Source organism: Rhinichthys klamathensis, unplaced genomic scaffold, assembly GCF_029890125.1.
Source record: "Rhinichthys klamathensis goyatoka isolate OS25496 unplaced genomic scaffold, OSU_Roscu_1.1 h1tg000272l_1, whole genome shotgun sequence".
Taxonomy (NCBI): Eukaryota; Metazoa; Chordata; class Actinopteri; order Cypriniformes; family Leuciscidae; genus Rhinichthys; species Rhinichthys klamathensis.
This window is the reverse complement of record NW_026606792.1, coordinates 50,014-70,000: the sequence shown is the minus strand read 5'-3', so window position 1 is coordinate 70,000 and position 19,987 is coordinate 50,014. Positions and strand designations below refer to the sequence as shown.

General features: G+C 42.1%; 1 protein-coding gene across 1 annotated transcript in view; it reads right to left on the bottom strand.

Moving 5' to 3' along the window:
- crfb2 (cytokine receptor family member b2) overlaps nt 1-9,861 on the bottom strand; it is a 16,678-nt gene extending 6,817 nt beyond the window's left edge. The window contains exons 1-5 of the mRNA XM_056268444.1: nt 9,616-9,861; nt 6,337-6,469; nt 4,845-5,014; nt 1,726-1,874; nt 982-1,132 (exon numbers count right to left, since the gene is read on the bottom strand). Of these exons, the coding sequence (XP_056124419.1) occupies nt 982-1,132; nt 1,726-1,874; nt 4,845-5,014; nt 6,337-6,469; nt 9,616-9,664 (652 nt within the window). The 5' untranslated portion in view covers nt 9,665-9,861. The remainder of the gene's footprint in view (nt 1-981; nt 1,133-1,725; nt 1,875-4,844; nt 5,015-6,336; nt 6,470-9,615) is intronic.
- Between the last annotated feature and the right edge of the window lie 10,126 nt (nt 9,862-19,987).

Below are 19,987 nucleotides of genomic sequence, written 5' to 3'. Positions count from 1 at the left end.
TGTGCAGATGTGTGTGTGTGTGTGTGTGGACAGGTGTGTGTGTGTGTGTGTGTGTGTGGACAGATGTGTGTGTGTGTGTGTGTGTGTGTGTGTGTAGATGTGTGTGTGCAGATGTGTGTGTGTGCAGATGTGCGCAGATGTGTGTGTGTGCAGATGTGTGTGTGTGTGTGTGTGGACAGATGTGTGTGTGTGTGTGTGTGTGTGTGTAGATGTGTGTGTGCAGATGTGTGTGTGTGTGCAGATGTGCGCAGATGTGTGTGTGTGCAGATGTGTGTGTGTGTGTGGACAGATGTGTGTGTGTGTGTGTGTAGATGTGTGTGTGTGTGTGTGTGTGGACAGATGTGTGTGTGTGTGTGTGTAGATGTGTGTGTGTGTGTGCAGATGTGTGTGTGTGTGCAGATGTGTGTGTGTACAGAATTTTTCCATTCTGTCCCTGATGGAGTTTTGGTTCCTCCACTGTTGCCTTGGCTTTTGGCTTGCTTAGTTGGGGACATTTAATATTCAATAATATTACTGATCTGCCTTACTTAAGGTGGACGTTGATGCAATTTTCTTCTAGAAACAAACTTTGTTGTATTATTTTCATGTTATCACTGTGAAGCTGCTTTGATACAATCTGTATTGTAAAAAGCGCTGTATAAATAAAGGTGACTTGACATGTGACGTAATGACGCAAAGACATGCTCGGATCTCCCGCTGAATCCCCCAGTACCACTGGAGTTAAACACATTATTACAAGCTGACCGCTGTGAGTCGAGCTACGGCAAGCAGAGAGCGTTGAACACTGGCTGGTTATGTATTCTCAAATATGTATTTTGGATAATTTTTAACCCCAAAAAAGCTACGGACTGCAGCTTTAACTGTCATTTATCACTGTGAATTAATTATGACAATCATCAGAGATGAACCAGAAGCTTCTAGCAACTGCATCCCTCAGTGTAGTATCAGTCTAATACTGTAGAGTCTGGAGAAGCTGAATACCTGAGACATCAGCGGTGTGAGGGACGTCGGCACACACCGGGTCTCTGTGTGGTGTGTTGCGACCCACGATACTGACGTTCACACAGTACCTTCGGCCCGGGGTCAGATCCTTAACGGTCACGTTCCTCAACCCTTCAGTGTCCACTGGAAACTACCAGTCAACACACACAGCAGCGATTACAACACACACAACATTAAATAATGCACACACAACTGGTAAAAGAGCCCAGGCTGTCTGGGCTGTGATGAGTCGTTCATTAACTTTCATTTGTCGTTGCATTTTATATACAGGTAATATAAATAAGATTGTGAATCGGTAGATAAAGCTTTATAAATGACTACATGTGAGCGTACATGTCCGAGTCTCTGTATACCTATATATATACAGTATATATATATTTGATCAACTATATAAAGTTTCACTTGCACTGATATAGTAAGATATTTCCTCGCTGTGTAAATGCATTTATATTCTCCTTATTCTTCAATCTCTTAATCCTCGGCAGAAGAGAGAAGTGAATCTTGCCGACTCTCTTGCGAGAAGTGAATCACAGTTTCCAGGCATATGATTGGCTGTTTACTGATGATGTCACACTCTCATGTGCTGCTCACACTCCATGAACTCAAAGCCTGACTGGATAATGTTGATGAAGTGCCAGTACAGTGTGGCCAATGAGCAACATGCCTGATGTGGAATAGGCCTGGACACACTCAAAAGCATCCCGTATTAAACTGTTCCCTCACCTCGGCTCCGTCTGCACTGCTGACCACCAGTCTATAGTCGAACCGGTGCGAATCGTAGACGCTGTGCAGTTTCTCAGCAGGAGCTCGGAGACTCACACAGAGCGAGCGATTGCATGCGGCGACGGACAGCAGCGGCGGCTCCAGCGTAGCTTCAGGAGAACACACACACACATTACACACATTACACAGCACGGATACACAATCAAACAATTAGCAAACTTCAAGTATTCTTAAAGGTGCTCTAAGCGATGTCACACGTTTTTTAGGCCAAAACATTTTTTGTCACATACAGCAAACATCCCCTCACTATCCGCTAGCTGCCTGTCCCCTGAACACACTCTCTGCAGACAACCCAGGCTTCACAAACGGCAACAGAAACAAACTGGGCCAACCCGCACCACGAAACATAACAAACTGTTCCAGCCAATGACTGACAAGAAGGGTTTGGGGGGGGTTAGTGTGCGGATGAGGAGGAGGGAGGGTCTAGTCTTTAAGTAAAGCTCAAGTACATTTTAAAGTATACCTGTAAGTGCTGTTTCAATGCTACTTGGGACTGAGCTAGTCCGCTTTTTTAGTAGGGATGTAACGATTCACTTGCAACCGGTTGAAAATCGATAAAAATGTGTGACGATTCAAGTCGGTTGAAATGTTAAACGAATCGCGATACACGTTTTAAACAGCAGGGGCGTTTACTGTAGCCTACTGTGAAGTTGTGAACCTCGCTTTACCGGCACAATAGCAGCGAGCACACACTGGCGTGAAGCTAGCGAGTGTTTTCACTTCATTCATGGAACTTGATCTTGTGTGAGCCCAGCTCAACTTCCATAGGAATGAACTGAAAACGCTCGGTTTGCTCCGCTCGCGCCGCGCCAGTGTGTGCCATAGACTGGTGTGCGCGCGCCGTCAAACACATGGCGACGGCAAGCGTATGTTGACGTTAACTCATTCAAATCGGAGGTGTGGCGGCATTTTGACTTTCCGTAGACTAATAATAATCACCACCGTGAGAAGCACCAGTCACCTCCGTTTTCATGTAAAAGTCATTAATACTACAAGTGCGAGAGCCACGGAGATCACAATGTGCATCAGTGTTTCCGTGGCAACCAGGTGTTGTATTTATTTTACTATCTCTTTCTCTAAATGTGTACATGGATATTTTTTATTTATATATATATATATATAATTTATTGATGGTTATGGCATATTTTTCTAAATGTGTGTTTTTTTATTTTTAATTACTCTTGCTAGTGTAATGATACAAATTATAACAAAATTAAAACCCCTCTAAATGTGGTACTAATGTTACATAGTCTTTTACTTAGTGTGCGAAGGTACCAGTGTCCAGCCTCTTGACCAGACAGACAGAAAGACTGAGTTGAAACAACCTTGAAGGGATTTTTTTATTTCAATGTAGTTTTTTTATTTGACAAATATATTTTAAAATTAAGAAGAAATGTGCAGCATTTTGTCTGAGAAATAATAAAAGGGACACTTTTTCATTTATAATTTTTTTAAATTAATCACAGACAAAAAAATCGTGAGAAAATCGTATCGTGAAACCAGTATCGTATCGCATCGTGAGTTGAGTGAATCGTTACATCCCTACTTTTTAGTGTATAAAAGTAAGCTTTGAGTGCACAACTACATTTGTGTACTGCAACTAAACTACATGTGAACATATAGGTATACTCAGAGTTTACTAGTTAAAGGTGCAGTGTGTAAGTTTCAGCGCATCTAGTGGTGAGGTTGTGAATCGCACCCAACACAAGTTACAGTGGCCAACAGGAAGTGATGTCGTCGTCTGAGACAGCAGAGAGTGGCCAGTTAAGCAATAAGGTTTCTTTATAAAGATAAATTAAGAAGTTATGTTTACTTAATTATTCAGTAAAACGATGTTATTGCGCATTTATTGTTACTTGTTCCTCATCATGTCAGTGTTTTATTAGCTGGAGAACAACATAGTGACGAAACGCGTTTGTCCGCTCAGGGCCACCGAACGTTATGAACGTTTTCTTTATAAACCAATATTTTTAAACAATGTAAGTTTCTAAGACAGTGTGTAAAACTATGTGAAAGTATTTAATAGGCTACTCAATCAAAAGATTAAATACTTACAATATAAGTATACTTAGATTACTTAATTATAGTTTTAAGTATATTTTGATCAAAAGATTGAGTAGATGATGTCACAGTTATCTGGACTTATTCATCTTTAGTTTCACTTTCATGGACTTTCAGTTTGTTTTCATTCATCACATGCTCCTTTGTTTGATTTTCCCGCCACTCATCAGTTGCCATGGAAACTCATCAGATCATCACACCTGTTCCTCTTTATCACAGTGTATTTATGTTCCTCTCCTTCCCTCTGTGTTTGTGTGTGCATGTTACACACGCCGTTACTTTATCTTTATGGATAACCGGAGTTTGTTTTCATTAAAGAACCATTTTGTTAATAGAAACCTTTTTGAACTCTCCTTCATCTCCATCATTGTGACACATGTATAGTCCAATATACAAAGACATTTCTGTCAGTATAAGTCAAGTATGCTTAAGTGCAATTTTAAGTATATTTCTGAGAAGTACATGAAACAGATTGAAAATATACTTTCTTATTTTAAGTTTAAAAGAATTATACTAACAGCACACTCGAATAAACTTTTTTGTAAGGGTAGGAAAATTTACTTAAATACATTTTTAATAATATTTGAAAAAGCGTTAAAGTATTTTATAGGCATAGTGTGTAATTGTGCTTGGAGTCAATTGTTTATTTGTGATAACGCAATGAAACATGCCAAATTGTGTCAACATAATTGAAGAAATCTCTAACTTATTTTTGAGAACATTTGCTTTTAGAAGTGTCTGATCCTGGAAAATGTGAAGAATAAAGTTTTGTAAACCAATGTGTTTATGATTATAACAATCCATTAAAATCGTATGGTAAGAAATACCAGTTTGTAATATCAAGCGACATTTGAAAGCCTGGACACTGAGTTTACAAATGTCCGCTCTGCTCTGACAGTAAAAATAAGATGGATGCCATAGGATTGTCAACACAATGGCTGCTATGTGCGGTAGCCATGTTTTGTGGTTCATGTAGAAGATATAAATCTGTCTCTCACTGTTCAGAATGGGTTGGAATGGGGGGCAGTGGGAATCCGAGGTGTGTTTGCCCAGAGAAGCAACCACACTGACGTAATAGGTCTCCTCCACATCGGATAAGGCTTCTGTGAGATTACACCGCAGAGGAGACGTCACATTCTCACACTCCTTCACCACCAGCTTTGTCCCACTGCAACACACACACAATCACAGTTAGAACAAGCGTCCATACAAACATGATCAACACACTCACCGACGGGAGGAAAACACTGGTTTATCGCAGGGTGGATGTTCTCACACAATGACAATATCTGTTCAGGATCATCTTCGATTCTGATTCCTGGTTCTGGAAAAAACCCTTTTGAAAGATTTATTTTTAAGAGTGTCTGTCATTCCACATTATTAAGCCTGTTTTCTCTCTCTTATGTGGTTTTCATTCACAGCAACTGATGACTGTATACTCAGCCTCAAGGATTGGGATTGCAATAAATCTCCAGGTCCTGTGTTACTGCAATGTGGGAACCTTAGGGAAAGACCCAAACATCTCCATATAAACACTTTCCATGTGACCTCAAATCTCTCTCTCTCTCTCGCTCGCTAGCTTGTGCTCTCTCTCCCTCTCATTCTCTCTCTCTCTCTCCTCTCTCCCTCCTCTCTCTCTCTCCCTCTCTCTCGCTCGCTAGCTTGTGCTCTCTCTCCCTCTCTCTCTCTCTCTCTCTCTCCTCTCTCCCTCCTCTCTCTCTCTCCCTCTCTCATTCTCTCAAAAATGGCGATTTATACCACAAGAAAAGAAAAAATTGAGCAAAATGTTTTGCAACAGTTTGGTAGCAATTTTTGTAAAATTAGTCAAATCTAGGATTTTGATTGAGTATCATTATTATAGATTAATGCATGATTTTTTTATCTTTTGAGGTAAGATGGTGTTTAAATAAGGTTCTTTGTGAAATTGTTGAAGAAGAGTTGCTGTTTTCTATCTTTTAAGATTTTTTATTGGTTTTTATTTAATGATGTCGTTAGGCAGTTTGTAATAATAGTTGTGTAAATTGTAATAAAAAGGGTTTTGAAAATCTCTCTCTTTCTCTCTCTCCTCTCTCTCTCTCTCTTCCTCTCCCTCTCCCTCTCCCTCTCCCTCTCCCTCTCCCTCTCCCTCTCCCTCTCCCTCTCTCTCTCCCTCTCCTCTCTCTCTCTCTCTCTCTCTCTCTCTCTCTCTCTCTCTCTCTCTCTCTCTCTCTCTCTCTCTCTCTCTCTCTCTCTCTCTCCCCCTCTCCTCTCTCTCTCCCTCTCATTAAAATCCAGTAAACATTTTTTCATAGGACTGAAATACACACAACCATGTTTCAGAGCCTGTTCCTCATTTACTGCTTGTGCATCCGCTGATTTAACAGTTTTATCTGATTTATTGTTACGCAGAAATAAATAATACTTTTACACAGTCCCTTACTTCCACCCGTGTGTAATTAGGACGCATGGCTAGTGTATATGATGTTCTGCTGTGTGTGAGAGAGGTTATACCTGAGTGCCCGTATCTTGACGGAGAAGCGGACGCCATCAGGAGAGCCGGGACCCTTTTCCCAGGACAATAAGTGGACGAAATACTGGGAAGACAGGACCAGATGTACCGGGGCCGGGATGTCCATGCACAATGCTTCAGAAGGGGAAACAATAGTTAGATAAAGTTATGAAATACTCAAGTATTCAATTGGCTCAAGTTTAAAGAACACTTCATGCTTCAACACTTCAAAAAAGGTTCTACAAAAGAAGGAAAGTCCCCCTGTGTGAACATCCAGCGTTTAATGTTGTTTATGTGTCTATGTGGTGTTTTTAATACGCTTTAAGACACACCGTGTGTAAGTTCATAAGTCGACAGCATTGCTGAGTATTTTCTCCTTAAAACTGCAGTGAACCAAAGACAGTCTCAAAAACACGGTTTGAAATCGCTGGTGTTTCTGACGTCACAAACGACCTTGTAACCAATCAGATCAACGTGTGATCGTCAACCAGTGGATCTCTGAGCTGAGGGAGTGAGTGGAGGCGGGGCTCATTTGCATATTCATAGAACCGTGCATACTAAATGAGGCAAGGGTGTCGAGTTACGATTTTGGTGCTCAAAGAGGAGTTTTAAGGGATAAAATTATTGACTACAGGGGGGTTTTTAAATGATTGCATAACAACGGGTTATTTTGATTATTTCTAGTGATAAAGTAGCTACTTGATTCATAAAATGTAATTAAAATAAAAACAAAACCAGCATTTTTCATACCATGAACTTGGCCTTGTAACATTTCACCCCCAAATCCAAAGTAATAATACAGTAATCAAACTGCACGAGTCGTTGTGTGTGTCCGTGTTGAGAAGAACTAATCATCAAGCTCATGTGAAACACTGAAAACCTTCCAATAAATCTCTCCGCTGTTCTTGTAGGACTTCTGACATCTTCTTAGTTTCGTGCTTCAAGAGCCATGGACACAAAGAGCTGATGAAACATCCCACATCTCATAGATGAAACGCCTTCCTCGAGAGGCTACGACATTTCCCAAGGCAATAAACAAGAGAAATCGAGGCAAACAGTGACATTAATGTCAGACACAACACAGTCTCTCCAACCCGGATGACAGCGAGAGAGAAACGCTGGGGTGTTACGAGGCCGACAGAGACATCACCAGTGTTTGCTCCCCACGTGTGACGGCTATCTCGTATCCGCCGAGACAAAAGCCTGTTCTGACTGAACCAATACTTGGCAAAAACATAGATCTGGTCTTCCAAACCATGTGGGAAAATGTGCCTATAGAATGATGCATCAAACTAATTCAGAAGGACTAAAATGTTAATAATGAATAAGAATAATGAATAAAATGCAAATGCAAATAATGAATCGGAAGGTAACGGGGGAAGAAAAAGCGCAGTGGATCAAAAAATTGTCAAAATCTACTGATTTTAAAGCAATCTATTGTATAATAAAGTTGCACCAATGCTTCATTTTTCTAAATGTCATAATCATTTGTTAACAAACAAGTATCCATTCCTTCAATGAGCTCATTGTTTCTGCCTTTAATTATTACAGTGTGTAAATTAATAAATTTTTCGATAACTGTGATTTTGTATAATGTACATTTCTGAAATCCATAACTCAGACAGTCTCCTCTGATAACAGATCGCTGTAAACTGTGATGTGGACTGACTCGTGCACTCTCTTTGAAACGATGTGTATTGTATTGTGCTACACAAATAAATGTGATTGGAATTGAATATTAAGTGCTGAATAAATAAACGTGACTGTAGATCTGAATCTCAGAGCTAAAGCAAACACACCCACATCTCTCATCGCCAGCATTACTGTTGGTAACTAGCGTTAGCTAAGCACTGTGACACACGCATGGGATGGCTGTTGCCACATCTGTGTTTATTGTAGCTGTCCCTATACAAATAAAACATTAAATAAATAAATAGTTATTGCAGCACACGTATATTCATCTAAACGTCACTCTCACGTATTTCTAACTTCTCTCCCCTCTATGTGAGGAACGAAACCGACCTGAGTATAGCGATACCGACTGACAGAAGCACTAGCCGTCAGGGGTTTCTTAGAGGAATCAAGATGTTATTATCCATCATATCCCCCAATAAGATAATAAAAAACCTGATTAATTCACTGAATGTTGCCCCATGTTCTCACTCATGTGCAATGCTAGACTCATATTACTCGAATATGGCGTGTGAAATTCAAGTCCTCCCATTAGAAGTGTATCTGACTAGAAGTTGAAGGGAAAATAAAGACTTCAAGTAGTACACACAAACTTTTGTACAAGCAGCCCACATGAACTGCCATCTATGTGAGTGGGTGTGAGTGTGAGTGTGTGAGTGTCTGTAAGTGTGTGTGTGTGTGAGAGAGTGTGTGTTTTGTTCTTCACTTCTCTTCAGGTTTCCTGCCGTCTTCACCACACGAGACGCTTATCCGCCTCTGCCACCACACACTTCTTCAAGCAAACTTCTCAAACAACACCGTTTTAAAGCCTCAATGTAAAGCACAAGCTTTTAACAAACATATTTAATGGCTCATTTACTAGAAGTGGATGAACGATAGGCGAACCACTGGCTGTGAATCATATCAAACATAACACAACTAAATCTACCCGTGCACAGAGTACAGATTAAATCTCAGTTTATGACACTAAACAACACTTCTGTTTCTGTGATCCACAAACGCATGAATATTCACACATGATTGAAAGTGAATATAGTTCAAAAAGTGTTCAAATTCATTACTTTACAGCAAGTTCTTTTACACACATTTTTTTAAACGATTTTTAGAAGTTTAAGTGTTCACATGATGAATACTAGGGGTTAAAGCTTTCAAATGATGCCAAATTTATGATGATTATTAATGTGGGGTGTGAATGGGTGGGATACTGCCAGTTAACAGGACAAAATCCACTTGGTTTTAGTTTTTATGTTCTTCCTTTGTACAAACACTTAATGTTTCAAAAACTATAGAATTCGCATAAACATTCCTAGTAGAATGGAAGCAAAATAAAGAAGAATAGCTTACATTTTTTGATTGATTTTCAAGAGTTAGCCAAACAATATAAACAGACATGTAATAACAGAATAATGTTCCCCGCATGGGAAGTATGTTATTATTATTATTTGTTGATTTGACAAGGAATAATCGTTTTTCAGATGTGCCCCACATGTCAATAAACGGTAACGTTAGTGTTTCTCATCTAGCAGCACTAGTAGTCTTCATAAACAGGTTATTATATTATATGATATATCGTAAAGCCCCGCACTCACCCACGTGAAGCAGGACCGCGGTTATGAGTGTTCTTGTTATTGCAGACATTGCGCGAGTCCGTCAGATTTACATCGGTCCAGTCTTTTCTCATTCTGTGATTTATTCACCACAGGCTCGACTACAGTTTCTCACATAGCACCGTTTAAACTCTGCAACATTATACGCGTTCTCTTGAGGTTGTAAAGCAAAATGTTTTCGAGTGGAATTCAGACACTTTCATTTTCTTTTGTACTATTTCCGGTTTTGTCTTGACGTTTGAAGTCTTACGGTGGGCGTGGTTTGTCCGTCACGTCAGTGCGCAGGCGCAGCATCCAGCGTGAGACACGCGCTTTCAGGCTCGGGGTGCTTCTCTATTCTTATTTCTGCATCTTGCATTATTTATATATGTAGTAACCGTTTTAACCTCCACAAAATACCACATTTGTTCTTATTTTTTTAATATTACCAGTTATTATTAGCAATGAATTATTTCCAGTTATTAACTCATTTTAATTTGTATAGTAGGCCTATTACATTTATTTTTATTTTATTTTTTTGTGCTTTGATATAATTCTGCAACTGTCCTAATACAGTTGTTGTAATTTGACATACATTTATCTTGTAGATGTAAACAATAATGATAATTATAATAATAATATTTAATAAGCTGTGGCAAGAACACAATTTTTACTAAAGCAAAATACAACAAAAGTTTGCAAAAGGTCTGGGATATTTAACTATGAATTCATGCACGATACATAGATTTTTTTTATTAATTTTTTTTGCATATGCAAACATACAATGATTAATTGTTTACTATATATTAGTTAGCCTGAGTATTACTGTTAATTCTGTCAGTGGACTTTTATAAGTGTCAGGTGTGTATTCTGTAAATAAACCAATTTGCATGACACATTTCCATCTACAATTGCACTGAAATCGGCAGTATGTCGTGTGCCCTCAGTAATACCGTGAGTTAGCCGGAGACTTACATGATGTAAAACACAAAACTACGTATGTTGAACACCCGGTAGAAAATATATTCATCAATATATGTTCATACTTACAGGTTGTGATTAAATAAAGGGACCACAGCAGAAGTTTGGGATTATACTGCTGTGGTATCGTGGTAAAGATTGATTTTAACCACTGATTCTTCACAGCCTCATCCTTTGGATATCCACACGAACGAGCTACAGCAAGATGTCCTGACGGGTCTTATACGAATGTATTCTAGATAATCTATTTATGTGTGGATTACATTTTTCCCCCATGTCTCCAGCCTCATGCATTAAATTATTTGCAAAAGCCATATAATCTATGGATAAAATAGTTGCATGTAAATAAACATGTTCGCCACTCATATGGCAACTGTGTTTACCATAAAACATCTCAAAAAAATATTTGTCACACACAAATATTCTCAAAGCAAAAACGACAAACAGAGATCGTGTTCAAAGAGGTCAAGGAACCTATTAGATTTCATTCATTCGTGAGTGGCGTAAAAACGTTCCTCTCCAGAACTCTGTGGGATCTTCTCTTTTTAGGTGGTGGAGAGCCGAAGAAGTGCAGAGGTTTCCTCCTGCATAGGACTGTCCTGAAATAAAAGAAATCTATTCTCTAATAAACTAGCAAGAAGAAAATGCACACCAAACGAAATTAATACATGCATTAATTTTTACATACAGTACCTTATCTTTTCTTTTTAGATTGATTCTTTTTGGGAAATTTGACTTGATGTAACTTTTCCATCTAAGGCCCCATCCACACTACTGCGTTTTAGTTTAGAAACGGAGAATTTAAACGAATACGATCTCCGTCCACACCAGCGTTTTAGCTGCGTATTAGAATTGATCTCCGTCCACATTAAAACGACTGAAAACGCGGATCACGTGACCATTCACCAACACTGGGCATGCGCGTGCCGGTGTAAACACAACTTCATTGATAAAATTATCCCACCATGCTCTGGGTTAACCCCAAACCGACGCTCCATACGGTCAACGCCGCCGCTGCACACGGGAATTGTCACAGATCGCTCGAATAATAGCTAGACTCCGGCGCATGTAGGCAGTTATAGCGTTGTAAAATGCAGAATTTACTTGTACAACAGCTGCTAGCAAAGATATACGCCATGACTGATGACACCCAATCATAGAGCCGAGCGTGAGCCTCTACTACGTCATCGTTTCTAAAGTCCTCCGTCTTGACCCGTCTACACTAAAACGCCCTCCGGAGTTTCAAAACGAAAAACGGATCGGCAGCGTTTCTAAACTTCTCCGTTTTGGGTCTCCGTTTTTGCCGTTTTAGTGTGGACGGGAGGTGCAAACGTAGCAAAAGGTCTCCGTTTTTAAACGAAAACGCAGTAGTGTGGACGGGGCCTAAATCAATCCTCTGAAGAACATATAAATCACAATAAAAAATAAAACAATAAACAAATGATTTACTCAAACACACACAAAGACAAAGAGAGTGTAACAATATTATTATGAATATCATCTAAAAACCTCACTGCATTTATCAAACAAAGTGAAGACAAAGCATATCTTTCCATGCGTACTGGAACATAACACACATGTTCCCCAGTGAAGTCGAGCTCCATACGTACTTTAATTAACTTCTCGGTCTCCTCATCAGTCCCTGTAAGAAAGCATTTTACACCACAGTGAAGCAGTTAGAAATGTTAATGTTATTGCATATTAACCAAGCGTGCCGCACAAGCCCTGAAAAGTGAAGCCCAAGTGTCTCGATCGCCCCCCGGTGGCCGGTCCCAGTATAGGTCATAAACCCAGAGTCTCAATCGCCCCCCGGTGGCCGGTCCTAGTATAGATCATAAACCCAGAGTCTCGATCGCCCCCCGGTGGCCGGTCCTAGTATAGGTCATAAACCCAGAGTCTCGATCGCCCCCCGGTGGCCGGTCCTGGTATAGGTCATAAACCCAGAGTCTCGATCGCCCCCCGGTGGCCGGTCCTAGTATAGGTCATAAACCCAGAGTCTCGATCGCCCCCCGGTGGCCGGTCCTAGTATAGGTCATAAACCCAGAGTCTCGATCGCCCCCCGGTGGCCGGTCCTGGTATAGGTCATAAACCCAGTCTCGATCGCCCCCCGGTGGCCGGTCCTAGTATAGGTCATAAACCCAGTCTCGATCGCCCCCCGGTGGCCAGTCCTAGTATAGGTCATAAACCCAGAGTCTCGATCGCCCCCCGGTGGCCGGTCCTAGTATAGGTCATAAACCCAGTCTCGATCGCCCCCCGGTGGCCAGTCCTAGTATAGGTCATAAACCCAGAGTCTCGATCGCCCCCCGGTGGCCGGTCCTAGTATAGGTCATACACCCAGTCTCGATCGCCCCCCGGTGGCCGATCCTAGTATAGGTCATAAACCCAGTCTCGATCGCCCCCCGGTGGCCGGTCCTAGTATAGGTCATAAACCCAGAGTCTCGATCGCCCCCTCGGTGGCCGGTCCCAGTATAGGTCATAAACCCAGAGTCAATTGCCCCCCGGTGGCCAGTCCTAGTATAGGTCATAAACCCAGAGTCTCGATCGCCCCCCGGTGGCCGGTCCCAGTATAGGTCATACACCCAGAGTCTCGATCGCCCCCCCGATGGCCGGTCCCAGTATAGATCATAAACCCAGAGTCTCGATCGCCCCCCGGTGGCCGGTCCCAGTATAGGTCATACACCCAGAGTCTCGATCGCCCCCCGGTGGCCGGTCCCAGTATAGGTCATAAACCCAGAGTCTCGATCGCCCCCCGGTGGCCGGTCCCAGTATAGGTCATAAACCCAGAGTCTCGATCGCCCCCCGGTGGCTGGTCCCAGTATAGGTCATAAACCCAGAGTCTCGATCGCCCCCCGGTGGCCGGTCCCAGTATAGGTCATAAACCCAGAGTCTCGATCGCCCCCCGGTGGCCGGTCCCAGTATAGGTCATAAACCCAGAGTCTCGATCGCCCCCCGGTGGCCAGTCCCAGTATAGGTCATAAACCCAGAGTCTCGATCGCCCCCCGGTGGCTGGTCCTAGTATAGATCATAAACCCAGAGTCTCGATCGCCCCCTCGATGGCCGGTCCTAGTATAGGTCATAAACCCAGAGTTTCGATCTTCCCCCGGTGGCCGGTCCTAGTATAGGTCATAAACCCAGAGTCTCGATCGCCCCCCGGTGGCCGGTCCTAGTATAGATCATAAACCCAGAGTCTCGATCGCCCCCCGGTGGCCGGTCCCAGTATAGGTCATAAACCCAGAGTCTCGATCGCCCCCCGGTGGCCGGTCCCAGTATAGGTCATAAACCCAGAGTCTCGATCGCCCCCCGGTGGCCGGTCCCAGTATAGGTCATAAACCCAGAGTCTCGATCGCCCCCCGGTGGCTGGTCCCAGTATAGGTCATAAACCCAGAGTCTCGATCGCCCCCCGGTGGCCGGTCCCAGTATAGGTCATAAACCCAGAGTCTCGATCGCCCCCCGGTGGCCGGTCCCAGTATAGGTCATAAACCCAGAGTCTCGATCGCCCCCCGGTGGCCAGTCCCAGTATAGGTCATAAACCCAGAGTCTCGATCGCCCCCCGGTGGCTGGTCCTAGTATAGATCATAAACCCAGAGTCTCGATCGCCCCCTCGATGGCCGGTCCTAGTATAGGTCATAAACCCAGAGTCTCGATCGCCCCCCGGTGGCCGGTCCTAGTTTAGGTCATAAACCCAGAGTCTCGATCGCCCCCCGGTGGCCGGTCCTAGTATAGATCATAAACCCAGAGTCTCGATCGCCCCCCGGTGGCTGGTCCCAGTATAGATCATAAACCCTGCCTCCCCGTGTTATTCGACGGCACGTGAGACCAACTAAACAATCAAATTACACTTCAAATATCGTTTTTCCAAAGATGATTTCTGTCATTAACGGTAGTTTTTATCACGCTGATGTAATTTCAAGAGTTTGTTTTTAAAATAAGTTTGTTTTTAGTTAGTTATTTGATGCGGTGGTGGTGACGTCATGATTGACAGCTGTGATTGACAGGTTCTCTGAGCGAAGTAGTCACTGAAGCACCAACAGACTTTTTTTCGGGATCTTCGGAGGACTGAGAAGATTGGAGCTTTAAATTGAATAATTTTTTTTAAATTAAATAATTAATTTTAAAAAACAGTGCCGGAGCATGTGCTTGCGATTGATTCTGCGAGAGTGAGGGCGGGGCCTTGATTTCGCGGCTTTACTTCCTGCTCACGACTGCGCATGACTGGTCCCGAAATCGCTACGCGCAGACTCAAGTCCCAAGATGTCAGCGCCATATCGGGACACTGGCGGCTTCAGTTCTGACCAATGGAAGAGAGCGAAGGGGCGTCGCCCATCTTTTTTTACAGTCTATGATATTAACCCCTGCAGGCATAATCTACAAATATACTGTGAAAATCAAGCAAGCAAGCAAGCAAATTTATATATTATTATTATTATATATTTTATATAACTTTTCTTAATAGAAACAGAGTTTACAGGACAATTTGGGCTGAAAAGACACAGAAATGATCAGACAGGCCCAAGTCTTTAACCATAACAGAGGAAATATCGAGACCTTTAGAGATAACCAGATCTAAAATGTGGCCTTGAGTGTGTGTACGCTCTTTCACATGTTGAGTGAGATCAAAAGTGTCAAGTAGTGCAAAAGGTTATTTGGCATTATTGTCTGTACTATTATCTATTTGGATATTAAAATCCCCTGTAATAATAAACAAGTTAAAATCAATTGATATAACAGAGAGTAGTTCAGCAAAATCATCAATATAATTTGCAGAGTATCATGGAGGTCTATACATCGTTAAAAACAGAATTTTGGGGGTACCCTTCAATATAAAACGAAGGTATTAAAAGAAATAAAATTACCTAGCGTATTTTCTTTGCACTGGAATGCACCTTTGAATAGGGCAGCAACCCCTCCTCCTTTTTGACACGTATTCATATAGCCACATTTTTCAGGTGCTGTCTTGTTCAGAATAGTAGCACTACAGTCTTCTGTTAGCCACGTTTCAGTGAGAAACATGAAATCTAGGTTATAGGATAATATAATATAATTTACCAAGAATGATTTGTTGGCGAGAGATCTGCTGTTAAGTAAAGCCAGCTTAATAGATATATTGTATTGCAGTTAACAGATTAGACAAGTTTACTTTATCAGTTCCATGCTCACGATTCCTTCTATTTCTAATCAACACGGGAATAGAGATACTGGGTCCTAGCTTGTACTCAACACAGTCTGCATAGCTATTTTCACAACAGCAGGGACCCGAAGCACATCAACGAGTGTATTCTGTGCTCTGTGGAAATAAAGGACAAGGCTGCTGACGATGTGGTAGTTGTCTAAGCGATCGTTTTAAACAGTGGGGAGGGGTGGGACATAGAGAAGCATGAGCTTGGCTCTCTTTGGTTAGAACTAGCTCCCTGATTGGTGAGTATGGTGGAGGGAGGGAGGGTGTGTGTGATAAAGAGGGAGAGGATTGGTGTGATTGAGGTGGAAAGGGTGAGTGTAGTGGTGGGAGTTGTTGTGCCCCTGTTTGGGACAAAGAAAACTTCTGGAAGCATGTTTTTAGTTGGGGGATCTGGAGTGAGGGAGTGGACACTCTGTCTATGAATACTGTCCTTTATGCTTATCTTGTTTGGGAATGGCATTCTGATAGCGTGACGTATGTTGGCACCAAGCAGCCGGCATCCCATGATGTTTGGATGAACCCCATCAGAGCTAAAGCGGTCTTTACAGTTCCAAAAAATATCCCGTGGTTGAGGCATGCCGAAGGAGTTTAGCCCAAGGAGTCTGCTAAAAGATTCAGTCCCTTTCCCCATGGTTGGAATGGGGCCAGGGATGAAATCATGTTGTTGAACGTTGTTTATTTTCTCCAGTAGCATAGAGAAATCCTTTGTCAGGATCTTAGAGCCACTTTTCCTTTGTAGAATGTCAAAAGACCCAGTGTGAATAATAATCTGCATGTTGCTTGGATGTGTAAGGTAGTATCTGGCTTATCAGATGTGGAGTTAGCAAAGTTTCTTCTTTCCCTCGTCCTATCAGTAGTTTTAGGGATATTTCTTGAATTTTGATTAGCCCTAATGCTAGTGTTATGGTTAGCTTCCCTAGGTTCATTTACACACATTTCATTGCGAGTCAATGATTCATACCCATTTTGAAGTGTGAGTTCAGGGGGTGAACTGAGGACTGGCGCTCTCCTATTTGATTTCCCACTGGACTTGCCCCTGCGGCGCACCACGTCAGACCAAGTCCCCGCTGGAGTTGATGCCTTTGGTCTAGCCCTGGTGCTGTGCCAACAAGACGAGCCACCGGGAAAGGCCAATCCAGTGGCATCAGCACATGTTCAGGGGAGAGCAGCAGCCAGGTCCCTGACAGAATGGTCTAGATTTGAAGTAAGCTCCTGTATACCAATCTGTGTGTGTCCGTTAGCATTTAGTAGCTCAAACCCTAGAGTAGCTGCCACAGAGTCAAAGAAATGTTCACTCTCACGTATTTCAAGCTGTGTTATCGTCGCATTCAGCCGTTCGCTCTGAAATTGCTCTGATGTGGTCACCAGTTTTGACGGCACTCCGTCAGGTATAGGAAAATCTCTAGAGCTCTCTGGCCTTAGCTTAGCATGTTTTGCTATGTTAGCATTAGCATTTGTTGATACCTAGACCCACAGTTGACCGGAGGAGCACTCTGGTGACTAAATCCTCTAGGCGGTTAATCCGTTCCTCCAACAGCGGTTTTAGCTCCTCCATCATAGACAATCAAATCATTACACAGGTATGAGACCTCTGTCTGTCCGCTCGTTGGATCGCTAATCAACACATCAAAACAAATTAACCACAGGCCTACATTAAAGTCATTCTCTATCAACCAATATTAAAGGCATTCATTTAAAAATGGAAAATCAATAAGTCATTAAAATCAAAATAAATAAATAAACGTAATTAAAACGGTACAGAAAAGTACATGTTATACATAGAAATTAAAGGCAGTCAAAACATAACTCACATTTGCAATAACTTCATGCTTAATATTCACATTAATACTCATGGCAACTTAAAAGATGTGATGATAATTTCATTTTCCTTTATGTGAATATCTCTGTCAGTAGAAAACGTGTCTTTGTACGATAAAAGCATATATTGTAACGCACATCATGTCTGCCTTTAAACGTCAAAGAAACACGTGAAACAGAAATAAGTGCAATAATTCAGAATATAGGCTGCATTTTCATGCGTCACAATTTATGCAATATAGAAACTGTAATGGGATCTTGATAAAGAGTTTTCATGAAGAATGAATGACATTGTGATCCATCACTTCTGTCCTGTTGGATTTGAGATTTTCTTCATCTATAATTTAGGGATTTAAAACTTTCTTTACACCACAAGTGTAAACCAGGACTTAATATCAGACAAGCATGCTTATAATGAGCTTATGCCTTTTTTTACAGTTTTTCTTTAGGGGCAAATAGATTTGATTTGAATCAGCACTGTCTGACAGAGACAATGTGGCAGAGAAACTGTGGACACGTATAAATCCGAGAGACGTCACTAAATCCCAGAAGGCATGCGATGTAAACAAACATGGCCGCCACCATTGCCCACCATAACTAATCAAATAGCCACAACATTACGGTGGTAAGCCTCCTCTTCTCATTTAATTTTTTTTTTTTTTTCCTAATATATCCAGTACATTTCTCATCACTGTCCAGTCTATCTGTGGAATAACCTCATGTTTAAGTCATAGGGTGTAATACGTATTAAAAATGGCACATACATTTAGGAAACTGAATAAGGAAAAGACACGAAAAGAATTGAAATTTCTTATAATTCTCCTATTAGGAATGGATAAATACATAGAAAATGTAACATGAAATAAGGTCAAATTAAATCCAAGATGGACAGTTATTGACTCTGCATTTAAACCATTACAAAAAGACAACACATAGTAGATATTGCCTGTGCTGGGACACAGGGGTGTGGCCACACGTCTAGCGGGCACAGCATTGGTGCGCTCCCAGAGTAAGTAGGATAATCCCGCCCACGCGGCCAAGGTCACAGCTCAACTAACCCATCTTTGAGGTGGCACCACGCGTGTGGATCGCTGGAGTTGATCATCCGCAGGCGTCATGAGCAGCGCCTGGACAGCGATCCTGGTCTTCGGTGCAAGATCACCTGGGACGGCAAGGGGGGCAGACTCTGGGAGCAGCTCCAGACCCTGACATTCGGATTATCCACCTCCGATAATGAAGACTGACCTGGTAGAGGTCTTCAGTATGTAGGTCTTTGCAAGATGAAGCCACTAAAGGCTCTTTTAAGGCCACGAACAAAGGCTCTTTTATGAGCCAAGTGTGTGAAATACCTTGTTTTTCAAGGGAATTTATGCTTTGCCAAATATCTCACACAATGACAGGAAATCTTGTTATTGCTTTACATATTATAAAAACATAAAAATGTAACTTGAAATATATCAATATATACAAATATATCAATATAAAATATCCACATTGAACAAATTAAATACATCTGGGTATCTAAATATACTTTCTGGTAGCCTTATGTAGCTTAAAAATAAAATACTGTATGTAACATTTTATATACAAACAGGCTGTGAGTTTTGAGTAAGCGTGTAATATTAATCTTTTAAATTGTGTTATGTAGCTTGATGCTAATCGCAGCTCTAATGCACCTGACATGCCAGGAGCTATTCTATCACCAGCTATTTTGTAACAAGAATTCACATAATATCCCAACACTCTTCTCCACGACGCTCAGACAGGCAAGGGACACGGTGGCGTACAGGAGGGAGTTGTGATGCAGCTGGACGAATGACGGTGCTGAAGGCAGACCTACACTACCTATAACTACTACTATTATCTCTGCGAAGCTGCTTTGAAACAATCTATGTTGTTAAAAGTGCTGTATAAATGAAGGTGACTTGATTACCTGTTCGTAGGTACGGTCATCGGGACATCAGCATTGGCATAGCCTAGAGAAACACATTGACCTGACAGATTACAGCGCCGCAGGGGTGGCTGAGCTGACTAAACCTTCGGCTACACCGTGGCCTTCATCGAGGGAGGTTTCCTCCTTAACTTCGGCTGCATCACAGTGGAAATTGCAGACCTGCACCCTGTGTTCTAACACAGCAAACGTTCTGAACGCGGACCTCAGCGTTTTTGCCGAAAAGCTCAAGACCCTTCCGGCTTAAGATTTCCAGCGTCCGACACTCATGAAACAGGACAAGACTTTTAGGGTGCTTTCACACCTGCCTCATTTAGTTCGGTTGAATCGCACAAGAGTTCGTTTTCCCCCTTGGTGCGGTTCGTTCGGGCAGGTGTGAATGCACCGATCGCACTCGGGTGCGCACCAAAAGCGGACCAAACAAGCGTTTCGAGGAGGTATCGGTACGC